At 43.6% G+C, this 23,202-nt stretch overlaps 1 protein-coding gene across 2 annotated transcripts in view; it reads right to left on the bottom strand.

Annotated features, from left to right (window-relative positions):
- Myh10 (myosin heavy chain 10) overlaps positions 1-23,202 on the bottom strand; it is a 132,950-nt gene that overhangs the window by 70,259 nt on the left and 39,489 nt on the right. For both annotated transcript variants that reach the window (XM_028780192.1, XM_028780193.1), the window contains exons 4-6: positions 20,522-20,549; positions 7,302-7,404; positions 1,000-1,092 (exon numbers count right to left, since the gene is read on the bottom strand). In XM_028780192.1, coding sequence (XP_028636025.1) covers positions 1,000-1,092; positions 7,302-7,404; positions 20,522-20,549 — 224 coding nt within the window. The remainder of the gene's footprint in view (positions 1-999; positions 1,093-7,301; positions 7,405-20,521; positions 20,550-23,202) is intronic.

Genomic DNA, 23,202 nt, shown 5'->3' with positions numbered 1-23,202 from the left:
CTGTAATTCAGGTGTGGAATGCACTCCCTTTGATCCCAGGGCTCAGGAAGCAGAGGCAAAAAAAAAAAAAAAAATCTCTTGAGTTAGAGGCCAGCCTGATCTACAGTGCAAGTCCCAGGGCAGCCAGGGCTACAAGAAAGACCCTGTCTCAAAAAACAAAGAAAATAAGTTGTAAGCAGTAGTCATACTAGTGAGAAGTATCCTGTTCACATGCCATAGACATAGCAAGCAAGTTATAAAGAAGACAACTCATTACACCAAAACCAGCTTCCTTACTATACCCATTGATTTGCTAAGTACTCGACACACACACTGTGGCTACCATTGCTGTGAGGAAGTGCCATGACCTGAGCAACTTGGAGAAGAAAGGGTTTATTCTACTTATACTTCCAGGTCATAGTTCATCTTTAAAAGTAGTCAGGGCAGGGACTAAAGCAGGGCAGCAACCTGGTGGAAGGAGCTGGTGCAGGGGCCATGGAGTGGATGCTACTTACTGGCTTGCTTCACATGGCTTGCTCAGCCTGCTTTCTTATAGAACCCAGGACCATCAGCCCAGGGATGATCCCACCCACAAAGGACTGGGCCCTCCCCCATCAATCACACTAATTAAGAAAATGCCCTCCAGGCTTGTCAATGGTACTACTGAACGGAGCACAATTTCTCAACTGAAGCGCCATCCTCTCGGATGACTATAGCTTATATCAAGTTGATATAAAACTAGCCAGCACCCCACTACCTATGCCAATCCCATAATAGAACAACTGGCAAAGATTTAAAGAAATATGTGTATGCGATTATGTTTCCATATAAAAACATACAAAATACAATTACATGAAATACAATTACAATCACTTCCATAAGTGGCTATCAGAAGTATCACAACAACTATTAACTAGCTTTTCTTAACATCTAAAAAGAAAAAACGGTTCATTTGCTCAAGTCAGTAGACATTTCATGAGAAATCTGAAGAAGTCCAAGTTTTTGGGCTTTTCAACTTACAAAGCGAGATGAGTTATCATTTTTCACAGTCTTCGCATTTCCAAATGATTCCAGAATTGGATTTGCTTGTAAAAGCTGCCGTTCAAGTTCCCCCTAAAAGACATCACACAAACACATAGACACACACACACATAAATAAAAACAGATGTATGTTAATCTCCTGTCTTTACTTTGCACTCGGGGGTGAAAAAACCCTACAGCTCTCCCACCCCCCGACACTTTCATCCGCTGCCAGCAGTGACCTCTGCTGCCAGCAGTGTCCTCAGCTGGCTCTTATGCCTGCTTATGACAATGGTCCTGCTGAAAGAAACAAAATCAGCATCCAGAGAGGGATCAGGAGAAGAAAATACCATGCTGGACAGATAACAGTTTAAACTAGGCAGAAAATAAAACATCGCAAATGGTTTCCATGAAGTGAAATCAAGTGTAACACTTGACTTAAGAACATATTACCACTGCTGTTATTTTTACTCTGCTTTGGATGAAGGGTTTAAGATGGCTGACTGAATAATCATCATCACACGGCCATCTTCCCAAGCGCCTTCACACAGCATGGCCACAGTGTTGGGACAACAGCCCCACCTCCATGTCAGAGGCTGGCAGAGACGGCAAGGCACTCACTTCACTGAGAAATAGAACACTTGGCATAAAGTTTGCTTTAGTCAATCTTTATATGCAAGTTAGGCTACAAGACAGATCTCACAAATGAGAGGCATAGTTCATGAAGCCCAACAGAAAGCTGCAGGGGAAAGCTGGTGCCAGGCCTGGCCAAGGAAAACACTCAAAAGTGATGCTGTGTTTGGGAATGTAATTTCAGAATTATCTTTTATAATCTAAATAAATCTATCTCCCCTCCCCCAATCTTATCCCTATACTTTAAACTGTCCACAATATTCTAGACCCAAAGAAAATAAATAAATAGAAAGCCATAACAAATGCAATTCTCTAAGCAGGAAAAAAAAAAAAACAAACCTCATGTAGGGTTTTTAAATTAGTGGTCATCAAGTGATGTGTGACAAATGCCACTACCAAATCTCAAAACAGGAACACATGCACGCTGTGCTATTACCTCACTATTCATGGACCTGGGGCATCAACAAGGCCACTGACGACCTTAGTTTCAGCATCCCCATGGTGGGGACTCTGTGATGTGATGCAGTTTGAAGAGCAGGGTGGTGTTCCCACAGCACCCACAGAGCATGAGGACGCGCTCCTGACGTCTATCTGGACAGCCGGGATCCTCACAGGCCTTAACCACAGTCTACCACTGTGCTCAGCTCAACAGTCAGGGGCTGCTCCTGGTAATTCACTGCCTAGCATTGCCTGACTTTCTGGGCATTAGGTAAGATGCCCAGGGCATTCTCTACAGTGAATCTTAGTTTATTGACTGAAAGACTTAAAACTATTTTCATGGAAATCTCTGTATATTATATGCTAACAATTTCCCCTTTTCCTTTTTTCCCCTTCCTTTCATTCTTTCCCTCCCTCTCTCTTCCCTTCCCTCCCTCCCTCCATCCTTCTTTTGAGACAGGGTCTCTTTATGCAGCCCTGGTTGTCCTTGAACTTACTATGTAGTACAGGCTGGCCTCCTGTCACAGGAATTCATCTGCCTCAGGCTCCTGACTGCTGGGATCGAAGGCATGTGTCACCACTCTCAGCCCTTAACTTTTTTAAAAAGATATTTGGGATCTTGAACTAAATTAGATTACTGAGAGCTATTATTACTAAGGTCTGGTATCAGCTGGGGATGTAGCGCAGAGGCAGAATGCTTGCCTGGCACATGCGAGGTCATGGATTCAATCCCTAACACTTCAGGGCAGGGGTACAGGGGAGACAGTTACTATTCTGTGAGCAGTCACTTCCCTCAGCACTTTCATGACTGAGACCTTGCAATGCTTGTAGCACACTAATTCTGCACCAGTGGTATGGCCCTCCAAAGGCCCCTTCTTGTCTTTGCTATTCAATTCAGTTTGTGGGATTGGAATGCAGAAAGTGTCAGGGAAACTGATGCTGTGCTAAGTGAGGTGCCTACATTAGCCAGAGATCTGAAACACAGAGTCCTTAAAATCCTAAACCATCCTTCCAAATCATGATAAGAAGATTGACAATCTCTGTCAAGGTGTCTTCCTAATTTAGAGGGGAGACAAGTACAACACCCCTGGTTTCCTGTCCCTAGGCATGGCAACAGGGATTCTTTGGGTCACATGTATTTCAGATTCCTTTCCCTATCTCAGTCAGTATCAGGTCAAAATGACCCGGGCAAATGTTTGAGTGGATGTATAATATGTCCTAAAACATTCAAGAAGTGTTGGGAAGGGAGTGGGGGTGACCCGAAGGCAGCCCGGAGATCTGGACTGCAGCTTCAAAGTCAATGTACAGACTAGCATTCTGTTTCACTGCTGTTGGCTTTACTAATGGTGTCATGGGATTGTTCCTCTCCTAAAACATCTAAGACATCAGAAAGATCTTACAGAAAACTAATATCTTAAAACTACCATCACAGTCATAATTAAGAAGTTAATTATGGCCAGACAGTGGTGGCCCACGCCTTTAGTCTCAGCACTTGGGAGGCAGAGGCAGGCGGATTTCTGAGTTCGAGGCCAGCCTGGTCTACAGAGTGAGTTACAGAACAGCCAGGGCTACACAGAGAAACCCTGTCTCGAAAAACCTTAAAAAAAAAAAAAAGTTAATTATGTAAATGGTACTTCTATCTCTAAAAGCTACCTGGGAACAATGACAATTTTTGTCCCCACTAAAGCTAGGCAAGCACTTATCTTTGCTTCTCTTCTATACGATAACAACAAATGTTCTCTACGGATGTGGGGAAAACATTATTTAAATCATTTACAAAGTTCTAAGTATTTAGTTATATATTGTCTTAAGGTTTTCCAATCATGGGTGACAACTATGTTCTTGTGTTACTTTGGGTCCTGGGACCGAGATCCACTGCACAGGGTCAAGTACAAGTGCTCCACCGAAGTGGAAAATCAGATTCCAATTTCAAACAGCAGGGTCTGGTTTCCCTATCTGCTTTGTCGTCTTTGCCTCAGTTCAAGGCAGTTCAGGCTACTAAGGAAGGACAATGTCATATAAAGAAGGCCAAGAGGCAAGTGCATCTTGAAGGTGCATCTTGGCTTGAAGGCATTGTTCTAAGTGGAGGTAAAGTTTGAAACATTAGTCATTGCCCCATACTGAGGTTTGGAGCAGCCATGGACATGGTAAGGCCTCTGAACGACATGTCAGAAAACCCACAGTGGTACTGTGCTTGCAGCTGCCTGGTGGGTGGTACTGAGGGCGGAAAGCCAAATATAACTTTCAATTATGTTATAAAACATATCTAAAAGTTCACAGATAAATCTTTGCTTTAAGTTTACTTTTATAACTTGAATTTGAAGACCAGTGTTTCTTTTATTTATTCATATTTTCAAGGAAGCTATAAAAGACCAGCTGTACCACTCGGGTGGTTATACTAAAGTGTAGTCATCGTCAAGTATGGATGAGAATACAGAAACACTCGGGCATTGCTCTGCTGTTTTCACATGACTCACCAATCCCATTCTGGGTGTGTGCTTGAGAGCAGTCAGTGTCCCTACAAAGCAAGGGCCTCAGTGTTCAAAATGGCCCAAACTAGAAGCGACCCAAATGCCTGCTTAGTGAAAGAACACCAGGAAAGTATTCTCGTCCATATACAATGTCCAGAATAGGCACATACACAGGAACACAAAGTGGACTGGTGGTGGCCAGCACAGGAGGAAATGGGAGATGACTGCCAGGGGACATGAGGGTTTCTTGAAGGGAAGCAAAAAATGAAAATGCCCTACCCTTGTGATGATGTTGAATTGTGTGGCTATGGATATCTGAAAACGGAGCTTCATGGAAATGGGCAAACTGTACAGTGTGAATTGAATTGCAATATCTGGCCAACAAAGTTCAATATAAATTCAGAAACCAGTGGAATAAAGGAGAGCAGGAGAAAAAAAAAGAAACAAACAGTGACTTTGCAAGGTCAGCCCTCTGTAGGCTCTGTACCCCCAAATTCAACCAAAAATGCAATGAAAATATTTGGGGGGAGAGTAGCATCTGTAAAGGTTCCCATTTATTAACTACTTACACAGCATGTACATTATAACAGATATTATAAGTACTCTAGTGTGACATATTACACAAGAGGACCGCACAGGCTTGATTTTATATATGGTACCTGAGCATCTGGGCCTTTTGGCATCCGAGGAGGGTAAGGAGAGAGGCCTAGAGCCAATCTCACCAAGGTACCAGGGGACTACATTATAAGCTCATACTCAGGGTGTTGGAGAGCAACTAAGAATCAATTTGTACATTTTTAAACACATCACACAGCTACTAGCAACTTGACTAAGGTAGCAATGAACGTGGGAAGGCAGCCTTGGGGCTGTGCACACAGACAGCACATGCAGAGACGTGTAATCCAGCAGGGACAACATAGCCCAAAGCAGCAGCCTCCTCCTTTGGGAGAACTTGCTTCCAGGGATGGACTGGAACTCCTGAGACATCCAAGTGTGGCATGCTACTCACACACAACTGGTATGTCCTGTAGTTTAAAATGACATCGAAACAAAATGTAAATGACAATGGCTCCTGGGTTTCAGAGAACCTGGAAAATCTAACTCCTTATCTTGCTTATTTAATGATGTATCTATCAGGCTCGGGGCAGATTAAAAGGTCATAGAGAGTGCACCTCGAATGCACAAAGAAAAGCTGCGTTCTTGTCTGTGTTGTCCTCCTTCAACAAAGAAGCCTTTACATATCCCATAGCATGACAACTCATTCAGTAACCTTTCCAAGCTATACTGCTGGCCTGGACTGCAGGAAGTCTCCAAGAACATCACAGGCCTTCACAGGTAAACAGAGCTCTGGGGATGGAGAGTTTCTCACCTTGAATGTTAAGAAAGCTACTTGAGACTCTCCGTATCTGTGACAGTTCTTCTCTATGATCTTTTCTGTGTATATTGACAGGTCAACCATGACTCAACAGCACTGCTTCTTGCTTTAAATTAAGGACATCATTATGCTCGGGAAGACAGACAATCAAAACCGTTGCTGTGCCTTGGTGAGGATCATGTCCAAAGCCATGTCCTGCTCCTCAAGGACTCCTGGGAAGCAGGGAATGGAATCCAGCTTGGGTTTGTGGTTTATTCAGTGTTGGGAATTCTGGGGTTAAAAGGTAGCCCAGCACAAAGAAAAATTCTAATTTATTGAGAATATTAAATACAACAAGGCAAGCCTTTGGGCTAAAACACACAGAGGCATAAATTATACAATGTCATAAAAACTTAACAGGTTAGAAATATAGTGCCCCCCAAGAGTACAACTTTCAAGGTTGCATCCAAATTTAAATGTTCAGCACAAAACAAAAGCTTTCATGTGCTTGTTAAATAGTAAAATTCCACCTAAGATGGCAGATGACATCATCTTACGTTTAAAGACTTCATAAACATGCACTTCAGTGTCACAGTAAGAGGGGAGCTGCCCAGGTTTATCTAGAGCACAAGTGGAAAGCACAAGCGCATGCTGCTTCACATGGAAGAGTAAGGTGCCAGCAATATATTTTCAATGGTAACTCTCACTTTAGAATGGATTCTGCTCAGAGCCAAGAGTGCTACTTGATTCTAGGAGAGGCTCTATCCAAAGACAGAAATCAGTGCAGGCACTCAAGACTGAGAAGCACAAAGAAAATCACTTGCCTGGGGTTTCACTGGCTTAGGAGATTCCTGCTGCCCATTACAAACAGATAAGCAGACATTAGCACAAAGCACCGAGACAGCGGGCAGCAGGAACTGGTTTGGCTGGCACACGCAGGCTTACCAAAACTACCACAACATCTCAAAAAACGAGAGGCTCACTGACACCCATATTTTGTGTTTTTTATCTTTTTATCATCCATCGATTCCTCCCAAAGACCCCCCAACCCAGAGCTGATAGCTATAGGCAGAAATCATAGGTACTCTGTAATCTGGAAAGAACCACTAAAATGATTTACAGACTCTCGTTTGGTTGACATAAATCTTCATAGGCACTGCTCATTAATTTATAAATTGGGCTTCAAGCCAAAGCCATAATTCCCATTTGCCTTGTGAGAAAGCCTAGTTAATTTCCTTGTATTGTGCCGGGCTCTTCCTGAATGGAAGGAAGAGTGAGGCGGGCTGGGGGTGTGACCAGGGAGCTGCTTGCCAGAGCAGTGTATGGAGCAGCTGTGCTTTCCTGGTTTGTCTCTGATATTATAAAATAATGAAATGCAGACAAAAAGCAACAAAGCAAAGACTTACAGGAATATTATGGTCCTTTCTTCCTTTGTGAGAAGAAGCAACGTGGGCAAGGTACTGAATGACTTTCTTTGTATTTTCTGTCTTCCCAGCACCCGATTCACCCCTGAAAGAAATAGCAACACCAGCTACTTTAAAAAGGGAGCTGAGCACATGTGTTCCAAAATTACAACTGATACACGAAACTGAGCAGAAGAAGATTTAGGGAAAGAAAAAGAGAGAAAGCAGGAGAAAACTTACGGACAACAGTAGAAATGGACAATAAAATGTACTATTGTTTTTAAATGACCAACTCTTAGAGACCTCGCTATCACTAATGAACCGCCTTGGAAATTGTTTTCTTTCTTGTAATGCATTAAACATGTACTCTGGATTTTGAAAGAGAATTGACTTTTGCACCTATCTTTCATTCCCACACCATTCCAATAAGCACACACAAGCACTGTTTTCAAGTGTGCTTGTTTTTGTAGTTTTGAAACAGTCTCCTACTGTAGCCAAGGCTAGCTGGACTAGAACTTACACTGAGGAGACTAGTATTTTGAAATCACAGTGATCCTCCTGCTTCAGCCTCCCAAGTGTTGGGATTAAAGGCTTACGCCACCATGCCTAAGAAAATTATTTTTTAAGGATATTATTAAGATGGGTGTGGAAGTACACACCTTTAGTAATAGCACACAGGAGACAGAGGTAGACAGATCTCTAAGGCTAGCCTGGTCTACAAAGTGAGGTCCAAGACTATCAGGGATATAATACAGATATACCCTGTCTTGGGGGTGGGGGTGAGGGAACCAAATAAATAGTCCTTGGTAGAAAACATAGAAAAATATCCAAAACACATTTTTCTGCTTCTAGGGGTAAGAGCTTCCAAGAGCAAAGACAAATGTATTTGAGTTGTCATGGGAAAGAGAAAAACAAACCAACAAACAACGTCAGTGAGTGCGTTAGAAACCTCTAGTAGCACTGACAGAAACTAACACTCCATTGTAGTCGCAGTCTGAAGGAACTAACAGCTGGGTGGCCTGCTGGTCACTGGTGCTCATCAAAGCACAAAGCCTCCCCAGAGCTGAGCCCATGCTGCACCTGGAGAAGACCTTCCCACTGGCATGGGTCTCACACACAGGGCTCCTGATCCCATGACCTCCTGGGCTGACTCCACATAGTGACCTCACATAGTGTGATACTTCATACTCTGAACTAAGCTTGACATATAGGGAACCCTCTGTATATTCACGGATGCCCGGGTTCTCACGCCTCTGGTCAGAATCGTTCAGGTCTCCAGAAAACAAGCAATAGTTTACTCTTTTAATAATCATACATTAAAATGTTATATATAAATTATACCTTTATCAGTTACATATATAAGACCATATGTAACTATATATTTGAACTGTAACAAGTAATTGTAGACACAGTTTACCTGACACAAGTACAGTCTCTCAGTGCTTTGTCTTGCCACTCTGCTCACTCTCTCAGCAAATCCTGACTCCCCTCCTTGGAGTCACACTTGAACTGTACTGTTGGAACTGCCCACTCCTCAAGTGTCCAGCAGGCTTACAGGTGCTCTGCACCCTTAACCTCAGCCTCAGCCACAGCACGCCGGGCAGAGGGATCCTATTGACCAGCCACAGGGACCAGAGTAGTAAACAATCTCTAAGCTTCAGTATCCCGACTGAAAAAGGTAGGCAACGGATCTGCTCCCTCCTAGCTCCAAAGTTCGGTAATCCTAAACACAAACCACTTACTGACCTACCGTCACACTTCATACTTGCTAACTGTGATGGCCAATCTTGGTTGTCAACTTGGCTACATATATCTGGAATCAACTAAAACTTAAGCAGCTTGAGCACACTTGTGGGGGATTTTTCTTGATTGGATCATTTGGGGTGGGAGAACCACCCTAAATCTAGAACACTGTAGTCAGCAAACACACCCAAAATCTGGGCTACACCTTTTCATGGCAGCCCACATGAAAGGACATGGAAGGAAGCTTTGTCTTTTGCCTGCTTGTTCTCAGTCCTGCTGAAAAATTCATCCATTCTGCTGCTGAGGCATCCTTTCATTGGTTTTAGAACCTACTTCTTGGGGATTCCACATATACCGAAGACCAGCTGAGCCATCCAGCCTACAATGCTTGGCCTTTCCATTAGGAGGCAGCCATTGTTGCACTAGCCAGACCACAGCCTGTAAGCCTTTCTAATAAATCCTTACATACAAACACATGATCAGTTCTGTTTCTCTAGAAAACCCTGACTAATACACTGGCCACCTCTGCTTCTCTTAGGAGTTTCTGAGTCTTAGGTACTCAAACCTACCAAGCTTTTAATAAGGTTTCTGCCCACGTTTGAAAGGCTGCATTTAAGATTATTACATCCTTCTAAATTCTCATTTTATGTAATTTGTATTATTACATCTATCTGCATTTTCTTCTAGACCTTTGAAAAGTTTCAGATTTTATAGTTGAAAGAAAATTATAGTTTGAGAAAATGTAATTCCCACGCCCAGATGACTCGGCTGGCATCCCAGTGTGGAGTCTCCAGAGATCTGAGATGTGATTTTCACCTTGCCTTCTTGTTTCTCATCTATTTTGCCTATTCAAGGTTAGCACCACGAAGCAGGGATTTGTCAAAGACAATTAGCAACCATTAGCACCACTCTTTGGAAAACAAAAAGATAGAAGAAAAATAGTCTCTGGGTTCATTTCATAGATAAACTTCAAATCACCTTGTTCCACTGCTCTTGATCCACCGTCCTGCAACTGAGCTGACCACACCACCCAAAGTAGTGGGTGAGACAAACAGCATCAACAGAATGTGACTCTTACAGGAAAAGGGTGATTTTTATCTCTTGGGTAATTCTTTTATTCAAAATAAGCAAAGAGGATGTCTTTCATAGCCCAGTATTTAGCTTAGCAAATTCAGTCTGATGAATACTGTTGAACAAATGAATGAGTCCAGGCCATGCTCATTTTGCTTCAGTGTTCCTGTTAGTAATGTCATTCCATCACCATATTAATGATCTGGCTACCACTGGCTTGTGATAATTTTTTTATGCCTTTATTCAGTCATTCACAAATACTTATGAACCAACTTCTATGGGTCAGTCACTCTTCTAAGTGCTAGAGATAACAGCTGTGAATAAAGTTCATACCCCTGTGAGCTCGAGTTTTGGGTATGGGACACAAACAAACAAGGCAGAAAAATGACTACACACCATGATGAATTCTCTGAAGGAGATGAGACAGACACTGGCAGGAGAAATCTGAGGAGAAGGGACAGCCATCTTCCTATGCCAGACACCTTCTCCAAGACAAGAACTAGCGGTTGAGAAGACCAGAAAACATTTAGGCAGATGGAGAGACACAGGCAAAGGCCCAAGCAAAAAAGAGTGTGGTGAGTTCCCGGACCTGCTGTCTAATGGTGACAGAAAACAGCAGCCAGTGCTGTCCAAGGAGACTCAGGAAAAGCCATGAGTAAAGATCATGGTAAATCACTTGAGTTTTACTCAAGTATAATTTTTTCTTTCTTTTAAAGATTTACTTTTATTTTACGTGTATGTGAGTTTTGCTCGCGTGTGATCTGTAGCCATGTGAATGCAGTGCCCACAAAGGCCAGAAAGCGGTGCTGGACCCCTGGACCTGGAATTACAGATGGTTGTTAGCCCACCGTGTTGGTGTTGGGAAACAAACCCAGGTCTTCTAGAACAGTGCTTCTCAACCTGTGGGTCATGCATGACCCTTGGTGTGTGTGTGTGTGTGGGGGGGGGGGGGGGGTTGAAGAAACTTTTCATATGGGTCACATATCAGACATCCTGCATATCAGATATTTACGTTACAGTTCATAATAGTAGCAAAATTACAGTTTAACGGTTGGGAGCCACTACAACATGAGGAACTGTATAAAAGAGACACAGCATTAGGAAGGTTGAGAACCACTGCTCTAGAAGAATAGCCAGTGCTCTTAACTGCCATCTCTGCAGCCCCTAAAGTATTATTTCTTAATAGCCATAAAGGCCAGTTTACTCTTTTTGTTAACTTTATTCGAAGTAGTGTTTCATTGCTAATCTATTGGTTGTTGGTTGCAAGTAGGTAATTTTTTTATTATGCTCAAGAAATTTAGCCTGATGCTGAGTTGCCTTGGAAAGCACTATGACTATTACCACTCAGTTCCGTGTCTCTGGAGTCACCCGAGCTCTTGCTTCCTTCCATCACACTTACGCAGCTGTACTTCAATGTCAGCTGACGTCTGAGGCAACTCCCATACTGTCAGGCTAATGGAGCTCTGCTATATGAAATGCTGCTTTGGGGGCTAAAAGATAGCCCAGTGGGTACAAAGCTTGCTGTGCTAAGTGTAAGGGCCTGAATTCGAAACCCCAGAACCTATTCCTGTAATCTTCAGTGATGATACAGTGGTTAAGACCGTGAACTATGGAACAAATATGACCTGTTTAGATTTAAATCTTTCCTTTACCATGAGACACTGGGTATCCCTCTAAGGCTCACATGTTGAAAGCTTGGTCTAACTCACGGTAGTACCACAGTTAGGAAGGAGACATAGTGAAAGAAAATTAAGTCACCAAGCTATATCTTTGAAAGGGATGTTGGGATTCCTGCACCAGCTTGTCTCATTTACAGCTTTGTTGTGATGCATTGATCTCTGTATGTCAGCAGTGGAGCCAACCAAGCAGGGGATGAAGCCATGAGCCGGAATAAGCCTCTTCCCTTTATAAATGGACTTATTTCTGTTGTTAAGTAGAAAGAGAAAGACCAGAAACATTACCTACCTATAGTGTTCTAGATAAGTTATTTACTCATCTGAGACTCCCTATACAAACTGGGAAGATTTCATAGAACTGAACTAGCACACAGGCATCTAGAATCGTGGCTGGCAGTGGTGTGAAGAGTGAGGATGCTTATGATGAAGAGATACCAACAGGAAGTAACAAACAACAAAAGATTTCTTATGTTAATGAGAGATTATAAAAACATCAGGATACAATATGCTTGGGAAAAACAGAAAGAGAAACACAACGGGAAATGACACATCTCAGCAGACAGAAGCTGAGAAGTGAAAACACCCTGAATGCAGGAGCAATAGATAAGGTGACTCGTGGGTAAGACCATTGGCTGCTCTTTTTCAAGGTCAGGGGTCCAATTCCTAGCACCCACATGGTGGCTCACAACTGTCTACAACTCCTTAGAGGGGATCTGATGCTCTCTTCAGGTCTCCATGGGCACCAGGCATGCAAGTGGTGCATACACACCCATACACATAAAATAAGGAAATTAAATTTTTTGAAAAAAAAAAAAGTGAAGGGAAAGAGAAGTAAGAAGTCCAGCCGAGTTCTGCTGCAGAGGACAAGGAGAACCCTGAGAGTGTGGGAACACTATAGACTGCGACCTCCACCAGGAGGCACCAGACACTCTGGCTTTAGCCTTCAAGTGGTGCCCCTGTCACTGCTGGTCCCCAGGAGCCCAGGTAGGGAAGGAAGGGTGACTGGCACCATGCACCCCATTCCTTCAGAGAGTGTGAAGTTAGTGTACACAGTTAACAGCCAGGACAAGAAGCATGCTGAAGCAAGCTGGGCATTAGCTATCAGGAGTTTTTAACCTGTTTTCACATTTTCTACTGAGGTCTACAGTCTTCATTAGCCCCTCAAAGAGATATAAAAATGGAAACAAACCCCTAATAAACAGTACAGAGAAGCAGGTCACTAACACAAAGGCTACTCCGGGATCCTTCTGTGAATCCCTTCTGCACCCCAGGTCTGCCAATGAGAAACCTTTTCCCTGCTTTTCTTCTCTGTGTTGGTATCAGGCTCCAAACCCAGTGACATCACATCTAGGTGACCCCACATCGTTGCCAAGGCAACCACCATACATTCCCACATGGCTACCTCCCACCCTTATCTGCAAGAGGCTATGTCACTGCCCATATAAAATAGGCAGAACTCCCTGACTTCGCTGTCTTCTTCCTCTTCTTCTCCCCTCTCCCCCCATCTTTGCCCTATCTCCTGAATAAACCCCACTTGGAACCGTTTGGTCTGGTGTGGTCTGTTCTAAGCTGTGCGTGGACGTATATCACACTGAATGTGTTGTGTGAAGTCCTGCTTCAAATAACCTCACTTTGAAAAATCACCACATGCCTTGTACAATGAGCAGCACCTGGATGCAGCTCTTTCTGCAAAGTACAGGCCCTCAATGTCTTCACTTATCCATCTCCTTTACTTTGGCCAGTCAACTGCTTACCTGTGTGAGGTAACTGCAAGGCATGACTGTCTACTGACTGGTGATTCCCATGTCACCTCATCCCCCTTCAAGGCTGACGGTGCCAAGAGAAAAGCAACTGTAGCATTTTCCTGTCAGTTTTTACAAATTTCTGTCTCATGCCCCCGAAAGATACTCTAAGTCTCCAGAAAAATCTGCAGTTGTTTTGTTTTCCGGGACTGTTAAAGCCTAGAAGAGCCATCACCACAAGAGATCACCTCTAAGCAGAAGCTCTCATTTCAAGGGAACCAGATCGATCCCTGCAAGCAATTAGACTTCTTCGAGCCACCTCAAAAAACCAGAACTAAGATGGCACCAAGCAGACAATGCTGACCACACCAGCTCCACCACGCCTCAGTGCTTCCTCCATGTAACCCTAAATCACACACCTGAAAATGGACGGGGAGGGACAGTCTCTCTCCTCTGTACCATGCTGACCACACCTCTCCTCCGCTTTTCACATTCCTCATCTGTCTGGCACCCTGAGAGGAGCACGCAAGCCTAACCAGTCAGGACTCTGGGAGCCAGGGCTTTTTGTCTTAAAACTCTGGCTACAGGACCCCATTTTCTATATTAAATATATGAATAATATATTAATATTAAAAAGTAGTTTCCTATAATTTAAAAACTAGCATTGTATTTTTTATTCATGTCCTCAGCCAGCATTTATTGCACATACAACACATGTCAGGTACAACATAGGCAAACAAGTCTTCTACAGTTTTTAACTTTAGAGTCTAAAAGTATAATCTGTGCCAGATGCCCAGAGTTTTCTAGTTTCTGGGGGTTTGGGGAGCTAATTTCCTATTTCTATACACAAGTTTCTCCACAGTTTAAACCACTATAATTGAAACAACTTATATTTTATAAAATATTTCAAAAATGATAGTTACCAATAAAAACTACCAAAGACACAAGCACCAGAACTTCAGAAGGGAGCTTACTAGCAGGAGACTTTATGTTTGAGACTGGCCAAACTCAAGTCCCCTTCCGTCACATTAACATTGGCTCCTTGTGGGGTCTTAAAGTACCCCATGTGGGGATGGGGAAAGATGTTAGCTTCTTTTCTTTGCACCACCTCCAGAGTGCTCAAATTAAAGGTGTGTGCCACATAGTTCCATTATTTCTCCCAACAACTAAAAAAAAAAAAACCCAAACTTAAACATATTTCCCTCCTTTTTCTCTTATAGCATAGTTATAATTTAAAGAGGGCAATCTAAAACTTCTCTAAGTTTTATTGCTTGAGGATATCTAAAACAGAATTCTGGGAAAAGCAAACTAGGATCTAAAGAGGCTATGTGACAGGCATGGCGGACTGGGGCAGATCATCAGATCTCCATCTGACCACGCAATGGCTTTGCAACCACACCATATGGTCACTTTGGCTGACCTAAGCTATCTTCAAACTCATTATGTGGCCAAAGAAGGCCTTGAACCTGCCTCTACCTGGGATTACAGTGCTCACATTACAGGTGCCCCACCATGCCTAGCTTATGGTATCAAGACCAGAGCACCGTGCATGCTCAGCAAGCACTCTACAGAGTGAGCCACACCCTCAGCTCACATTTAATCCATTCTACCCACCTGCTTATCTTGAAACTTTCAGGTATATTGCTCTTCACAACAGCCAACTGCCCGAAATACAGCACTCACTCTGGATATCTGTTTATGGTAGATACTTGATACACAAAAACCAAAACAAGGGGCTGAAGAGATGGCTCAGCAGTTAAGAGCACTGGCTATTCTCCCAGAATCCGGGTTCAATTCCCAGCACCCACATGGCAGCTCACAGCTGTCTGTAACTCCAGTTCCAGAGGATCTGGCACCCTCACACAGACGTTGCGTGCAAGCAAAACACCAATGCAAATTAAAAAAAAACCATAAATGTCACATCTTAAAGGAGACAATTATTACACTATGCTAAAATATACTTAAGAGGAAAGAGAAATTTGGGGTTATCAGCTTAGCTAAAATCAGGGTCCTAAAGCGTCCATGTTCTCTATAGATGGGATTAAGGGTGACAGCTTTATCAGCCTTAATGCTGATAGAGCATGGGGAGTCAGAAGTGGAATCTGAGCATGAAACACCTGGCTCTCTTCAAAGATACCTGGCATGTCCTCACAATGGCCAGCAGTGAGTCTGGTTGGCATGTGTGGGCTGCAGGCTCACGATACCAGGTCAGTCTTCAGAGCTCACCCAATAGAAACATGGGCAGAAGAGGTTCAGGGTATGAGTTGAAAGTTCGGTCTTCATAGGAAGTGCAAACTAGAAACTAAATGACTACAAAGTAAGGCTTAAAGACAGACTATAAACTATATACAGATTATTTGTACTTGTTGCATTGGGTATGTATGGGTGTTTTGCCTGTTCCTATGCCTGTGCACCACATGCATACATGTCCTTGGAATCCAAAAGAGAGTTGCGAATCAGCTACCACGTGGATGCTGGGAATCCAACCCAGGTAGTCTAGAAGAGCAGCCAGAGCTCTTAACCGCTGAGCAATCTCTGGAGCCTTATGTACATGCTTACTTACGTAAACCAAACCCACATTACATTAATTTTTGATTTGTGGTACTGTAAGTACTGTTAGCTACTTAAGTAAAAAATAACTACTAAATAATAAACACGAAATAACTTCCTCATAAAGTAGAAAACTTTAGCTTGGCTATGGACCACTGTAAGGCAGGTGAACACACTCTTGGAATACTTCCCTTGGATTTTCAAAAGCACCAAGAAACAAGTCTGTTAAACCTGGGATACAATGTTTCACATTTCCATATTTTTGGGTCACAATGTTACTTTATAATATGAACATAAAAGTTGTTATATATTACAATTGTGACATCTAAAACCAAACAAAAGGCCAGGGTGAAAAAGGCCAGGATGAACATTTCTAGGACAGAGGGAGGACCTTTCTGGGGTAGTGAGACTGTCTTCTGCATCCTGGGAGAGGATTAGCTTATATGAATGACTCAGCAAAAACTACACTTAGACTGTATGGACCTCATTATATGGATTTTTGCTCCAAATGAAAGTATGAAAACACTGGACCTTAAATAGTACTCCCTATAAAGCAAAACATTTAGGGGAAAATGTGCTGATCTGCTAACACTTGATCTAAAAACATACTAACTGAGGGAAATCAGAGCTTACTACATAAGTGAAAATTACTTTTAGTTATAAAGCTAAACAATTGGCAACCACCAAAATAAACACTGCCTAAACTTAGGCAAATCTTCTGTACCTGTGCAGGTACCCTTGAGCCTCTCCCAGGAGTGTCCTGGCTAAAGAAAGTCTGACCCTTTATAGACAGAAGTGGGGACTCAACTGTCTATCAGCACAGAAAAGCTGAGGTAATGCTCCAAGCTTCCCAACTGAAGCCCTAACCTCCTCCACTGGACCATTAAGGTTAAGGTATGACCCTTCAGGGGGCTGGCAAGATGGCTCAGCAGTTAAGAACACTGGCTGCTCTTCCAGAGGACCCAAGTTCAATTAAAACCCCATACCCACATGGCAGCTCACAGCTAGCTGTAACTCCAGCTCCAGGAGATCTGACATCCCACACAGACACAAATGCAGGCAAAACACCAGTGTACATAACAAATAAATAAATTTTTAAAAGTTAAAAAGAAAAAAAAAAAAGATCTTTCAGACAGTTCTTGCAGCTAATCATTTCCATCTTAGGATTCTATTGCTGTGATAAAACACTGACCAAATTCAGCTTGGTTTAGTTCATCTTAAGCACCTCGGTAACACTCCATCACAGAGGGAAGTCTAAGCAGGAACCCAAGCAAGGGCAAGGGACTGAAGCAGGGTCCACAAAGAAACAGTGCTTACTCAAGGCTTGCTTGGCCTTCTTCCTTAAATAGCCCAGGACTGCCTGCCCTGGAGTGACACCCACAGTGAGCTGGGCCCTCCCACATCATCAGGTAATTAACACAATACCCCACAGACGTGCCTGCAGCCAATCTTATGGAGGCATTTTCTCAATTATGACGCTCTTTTCCTGGGCTGGAGAAATGGCTCAACAGGTACTAGATGCCCAGCTTGAATTTCAGTGCCCAAAATAGAGAGAACCAGTTCCCATACGTTGTCCTCTGAACTCCACACATATTCTATTACATATGTATACGCACACCACACCAAACAAACAAGTAATCATCTCTGACCGTTATTCTATGTGTAGACAAACCTTTTCTTTTCTCCTATTTATCTGGTTCTTTCAGTAAATAAGCAAGCCCCAGACCACTCTCCTTCCAACATAAACAGAAAAGATGGACTGATGGGTGGAGGGATAGACAAACAGGCAAATGTGACCAATTAACTAGGGTTCAGTATTAGAGCTGAGCATGAGTACTATGTGTGGTGTTCATTGTAGAGTTATCCAACTTTGTTTTAGGTCAGAGAAGATAAGACACTGGGGTAAGTTAATAATTTAAAATAGAATGAGTCCTTCCTCATCACTTGAATCAGAAAAGAAAACGATAATTGTTTTTAGTTTTAACTGTCATGGACTCGGCATTTGGTGTTGGATAGGTGCATAAGGACAGATCTGATAAACAGGGAGTAAATCTAGTGTGCGGCTCCACAGCTGCAGAGCGGCTGTCCTAACTACAGAAATTCATCCACAGGTAGACTTTGGGTTTGGTTAATTTTGCTATGTGAAATTTTTTTCAAGTTCTTTATAATGAAATTTTAATAATTTTTAAATGAAAAAATAATGGGAGTGAAAGCAAATGTTGTTCATAATGGCTGCTACTTGAGTCAAGCAGAGCCAACCAGTTTCCAGGAGACTAGCTCATGAACGAAAGCCTCTGACGGATGACAAACCCACTCTAAATGATGTCCCCACCTGATTCCAAGTGCTGATGCCTATGAGGACCACTGAAGCAACCAAAGACAGGAGGTCACCCGCCTTCCTTTCTGCTGACAGCAGCCATTCCCTTGTAAGGGGCCTGCTGTTCTCAGAGCCTGGTGACATAGCCTGCAATCTCAATGACTTGGGAGGCTGAGGCAGGAAGACTGCAAGTTCAAGGCCAGTCTGAACGACACAGTAAGTTCAAGTCCAGCCAGGGAAACTTATGTAGTGGATCCCAGGTGCACTCCGGCCAGGGTTGTCTGCCTTGGGAGAGGGACACAGTAGGAATCCCAGCATGCACCTTCTTGCTGCTTTCAGAATACAGCTGTCCCATAAAGGCCAGCGTGAGAAGACACTCAGAGAAGCCATGGCATCCTGCTCAACAGTTAGCCAGCATCCACAGCTAAGTCTTCTCACAGAACTGCCCATGCTATTCTGGGACACTGAGGCTTCTAGGGACACTTCTTTATGTAAGTCCTTGAGGCTAAATGATGCTAGAAGAAAATTCAGATGACAAAGCAGATTCTCGTTTCTTCTCTCACACCTCTCTCTTCCCACCACATACTAAACAGCAAGCTTTTTATTCAAAGGGGGCGGGGGGGGGGGGGTGGGGGGAGAAGGCAGCATAGGATAGGGTTCCGAGTTCTCAGTTCTCTATGGACCTGCATTGGGACCATGGACATTCCCATAGGAGAGCTGTGGTGTTGTAGGGAGGTGGTGGTGCACGCCTTTAATCCCAGCACTTGGGAGGCAGAGGCAGGCGGATTTCTGAGTTCGAGAGGCTAGCCTGGTCTACAGAATGAGTTCCAGGACAGCCAGGGCTACACAGAGAAACCCTGTCTCGAGAAAAAAAAAAAAAAAAAAAAAAAAAAGGAGAGCTGTGGTGCCTTCTAGGCCTTCAAATTCTCCTTCCTCTGCCCCCAACCAGCTACTCTTAAATAAAACATTGTCTCCCTCTTGGCCACATTAAAAGCACCAATGAGCTAAAAAAAAAAAAAAAACCCTCGGCTGCCTCTATTAGTCAGCTATTGCTCTGTTCACATTGATCTGAGAAACAGTGGGTCTTAGTTTTCTGTTTGTTTGTTTTTCCTAATTTCTGTTTCTCAGCTCCAGTCTGGCTCCAGGCCCTCCCCACCCCACCACTCAAATCCTTTTAACATCCTCCATCTTCCGTGGCTTCCATTCTCCTCACTCAGTATCAGGAGGCAGCAGACACCCTGAACACTCCCTGTTTCGGGAAAGGGCTCTTATCCCTTGGCAATGCCACCATCCCTTGGGTAGGTATGGACTTCACAGTTCTTCCTCTGGTTTATCTCCTGAGTGCTGGCTGTCCTGAGGTGTCCACACACAGCACACAGCTTCTACACCACCCACACTGCGGTTCCTTGGTTCTCTATCTCCAGCACAGGCCTCTCCCCTGAGTCAATTTCTACAAGCTAAGGCATGAGCACAGACCACCAGCACACCCTACCAGCATGTGGCCTACATCAAGTTTGATATCTGTCACTCCAGTCTGTTCCCACCATGTAGGGAGACAGCCCAATTCTACCAATAAATATATTTATTTTCTTGGGCACAAAACCACCAAGCCCCAGTAGACCTAGCTCTTAGATTGAATACCCTTTACACTCAAGGCTTCTGGGGAGGTTCATAACCATCTCCTGGCTTCCATCCCTACAGCTTCCTAACTGATCTTCTCCAGCCCAGGGGCCACGTGCAGCCAAAGCCATCTTTCTCCTGTGCACAGTGTGTCATATTGTGCCCCTGGATACCGTTCTATCCAGTGCCACACAATACACAGGCATGAGATGATCAATAAATACTTACTGAGTAAAAATAAAATAGTGCTAAACTCTCCCACCACCGTGTACTTAGACACATAAACTAGAGGTGAATTTTACCAACGTATCTTATAAATGTGAGAAGTCTTGTCCAACAGCAAAGCAGGGACATCGGACGTGAGCACCTTGAGTACTCTTAGCCTTGGCATAACCACGGCATCTAACTCACACCCTTGCTCAACTCCCTCCCCCCAAACACAAAAGCAGTTCACTATTTTCCAAAAGAATCAGAAACAATTCTGAATATCCAATGTTTACTTACGTGCAAAGAATTGACTGGTCCTCACGATCTATAAAACAAAATAAAACAAAAAAGTGACCATCTGCCCAATTTTACAATGTGTTATACAATACAGTTGCAGTAGCATTATAAAATAGTAGTGATCGTAATCCTCCTCTCAAGTCAAAGGTGAATCTGCTTGGACCTGATCACTCACTGACCTCAATCATGTTGAGTTAGTCAGCTCCCACTGCACTGTCACATGCTCCGGGGGTAACCCGGACCCAGACAGGAAACAGTGCTTTCCAGGTGATTTCATGAATACCCACACACTAGTCAGGGCAGTCTGAGTGAGGCTCACCCCCTGCCTCAGGGCAAATGAGCCACCTCTCCCTTAAACCATTTGTCTTAGGTATTTGTAATGCTGACAAAAAGCTGACTGACAGATTCCAAACACAACAAAGGCGTGCACAGTAACACTCCACTATGGTTTTGTGATTATTCAATTTTTAACATTTCAAAGTGATCTAACGATTTAAGCATTCAGACTTCTCAAACAAAAAGAAAAACCCTGAATCCACATCTACAAAGTGAACAGGATAAGATTTCTAGTTACTTGCAAGTGCTCTTACTCCCACTGCACAGTGTATGTACATGTGGTGCTGGGGACTGAAGCCAGGCCCTCATGTATGTCAGACACCCACCCACCCACTGAACTGTAGCCCAGCTGTTCTATTTTTACAGAACTGACCAAGTCTGCTACTGCGTTAAGAGGCACTGTGGGTCACAGGCCCTGGTACAGGCAACTACTTTGTTGCCTCCAGTCTGTGCTCACTGTTCTGGTAGATGCCACCAGATACGCAGAAGACTAAAGGTACTGTTCATATATTCTATATTAAACTAAGTTACACAAAACAAACCTGCTACTGTGCTGGCCCCCACTCAAATCTTTCTTTTTCTTTTCTTTTAAAGGAATCTTTCGATGTAGCCCTGGCTCCTGGAAGTCTCTATATAGACTAGAATGGCCTTGATTTCACAGAGATCCCCCTGCTTCTGACCCCCAAGAGCTGGGATTAAAGGTGTGTGCCACTTGCCCACTTGGCTCAAGACTTTTGGGTAGGGGATGCGGGGTGGGGGGGTTGAGACAGGGTTTCTCTGTGTAGCTCTGGCTGTTCTGCAACTCAATCTGTAGGCCAGGCTACCCTCAAACTCAGGAGAGATCCACCTGCCTTTGTCTCCCAAGTGCTGGGAGCAAAGGCTGTGCAACTACACCCAGCTTCAAGACTATTTTTAAAACAGGCTTTTAAAATTTTCTTACGAATTGTACTTATATACGAGATGCAATGTGATATTTCAGTGTGTGTATAACATCACAATATGACCAGGGTGACAGGTATATCCATCAACTCGGCTATCGCTGCTTCCTGTGGAGAACATTCGGAATCTTGTCTATCAGGTCTTCTATGATCTACAACTGTCAACCATGGTCACCGACTATGCTGTGAACTTAAAAGTGATTGCTCCTATCCTGCACTCCTGTACTGGTGAACAACTCTCTCCACCTCATTCTCAGTACTTACTGTTTGCTACTGTTGTTGTTGTAACTCTAGAATCAGCTACCAAGCTGGTCCTGAATTTGTGACTCTTGTAGCCACCTCGTGAGTACCAGAACTGCAGGTGTGTACCAGCATGCTTGGCCTAATAATTCTTACTATCTATCACCTAAGGATTCTGTTAGCTTTCACCCTGACTGCCATAGGCAACATTGACATTAGAGATTCCATGTCTGTCCCAGCCGTCCCACAGGGATGCAGGCTCCACCTGTAAGGCCCTGCTCACTCACTGCAGTTCTATGTGCACTAGGAAACCTTCTCAGTGCCCTCCCTGAGGGTCCTCGCCACTTCTTCCTGCAGGCGCATACTGGCCTAGACAAGTAGCCCTGCCACTGGCTCCCCTAGAGCTCAAACGCTGCTTTGCTTGCATTACCAGCCTTGGCAGGCCATCAGGATTTTTAAGTCCACGGAAAGAAATCTGGCATCAGACACCATGTTGGTGCTGGCAAGATGGTGAAACTGTAATCTTTGTTCCAGGCTGAGCTTGCATCAGCTGTCTGTGGTGACCACTGCTCCTTGCTGGCTCTTCACCTATGAATTCATGATTTTCAGAAAGAGTGTATTTCTCTTCTACTTCTGTCTAATAAGAAAGATGGGGTGAGGTAAAAATTGGGAAATTTATGAGAAACGAATTAAAAACCACTTGTAAGGCAGATAGAACAGAAACACAGTTTACCAAGTCTCATCTACTGTTTTGTTTTTTTGGTTTCCTTTTTTTTTTTTTTTTTTTAAAATAGGCCTCTAGTTTAGCCCTGGCTGGAACTCTCTATGTAGAGCAGGTTATGCTCAAACGCACAGAGATCTGCCAGCTTCTGGTTCCCTGCAAGGATAAAAGGTGTGTACCAACAAGCCTGCTCACTCTCATACATGGGCCTTCAGACCCTTGAACTCTCCTGGTTTGATGGACTTCTACACAACACCATGATACCAAGTTTAAAAAAAGACTTTCTTGAAAAAGAGTATTTTTTAAACATTAAAGAAACTGAAACACCAGGTGAGGGGTGTCGCTCAGTGGAAGGAACTGCGTTTGCCAAGCATGCTTGAGTGTCGTAAGCTCAAGAATTCACCAGCAGTGCAGTACTAAGGAAAAAGGAAAAGGGGGGGGGAGTG

Source organism: Grammomys surdaster, unplaced genomic scaffold (assembly GCF_004785775.1).
Source record: "Grammomys surdaster isolate TR1022 unplaced genomic scaffold, NIH_TR_1.0 364, whole genome shotgun sequence".
Lineage (NCBI taxonomy): Eukaryota > Metazoa > Chordata > Mammalia > Rodentia > Muridae > Grammomys > Grammomys surdaster.
The sequence above is the reverse complement of the archived record's forward strand: the minus strand, read 5'-3'. Positions and strand labels throughout refer to the sequence as shown.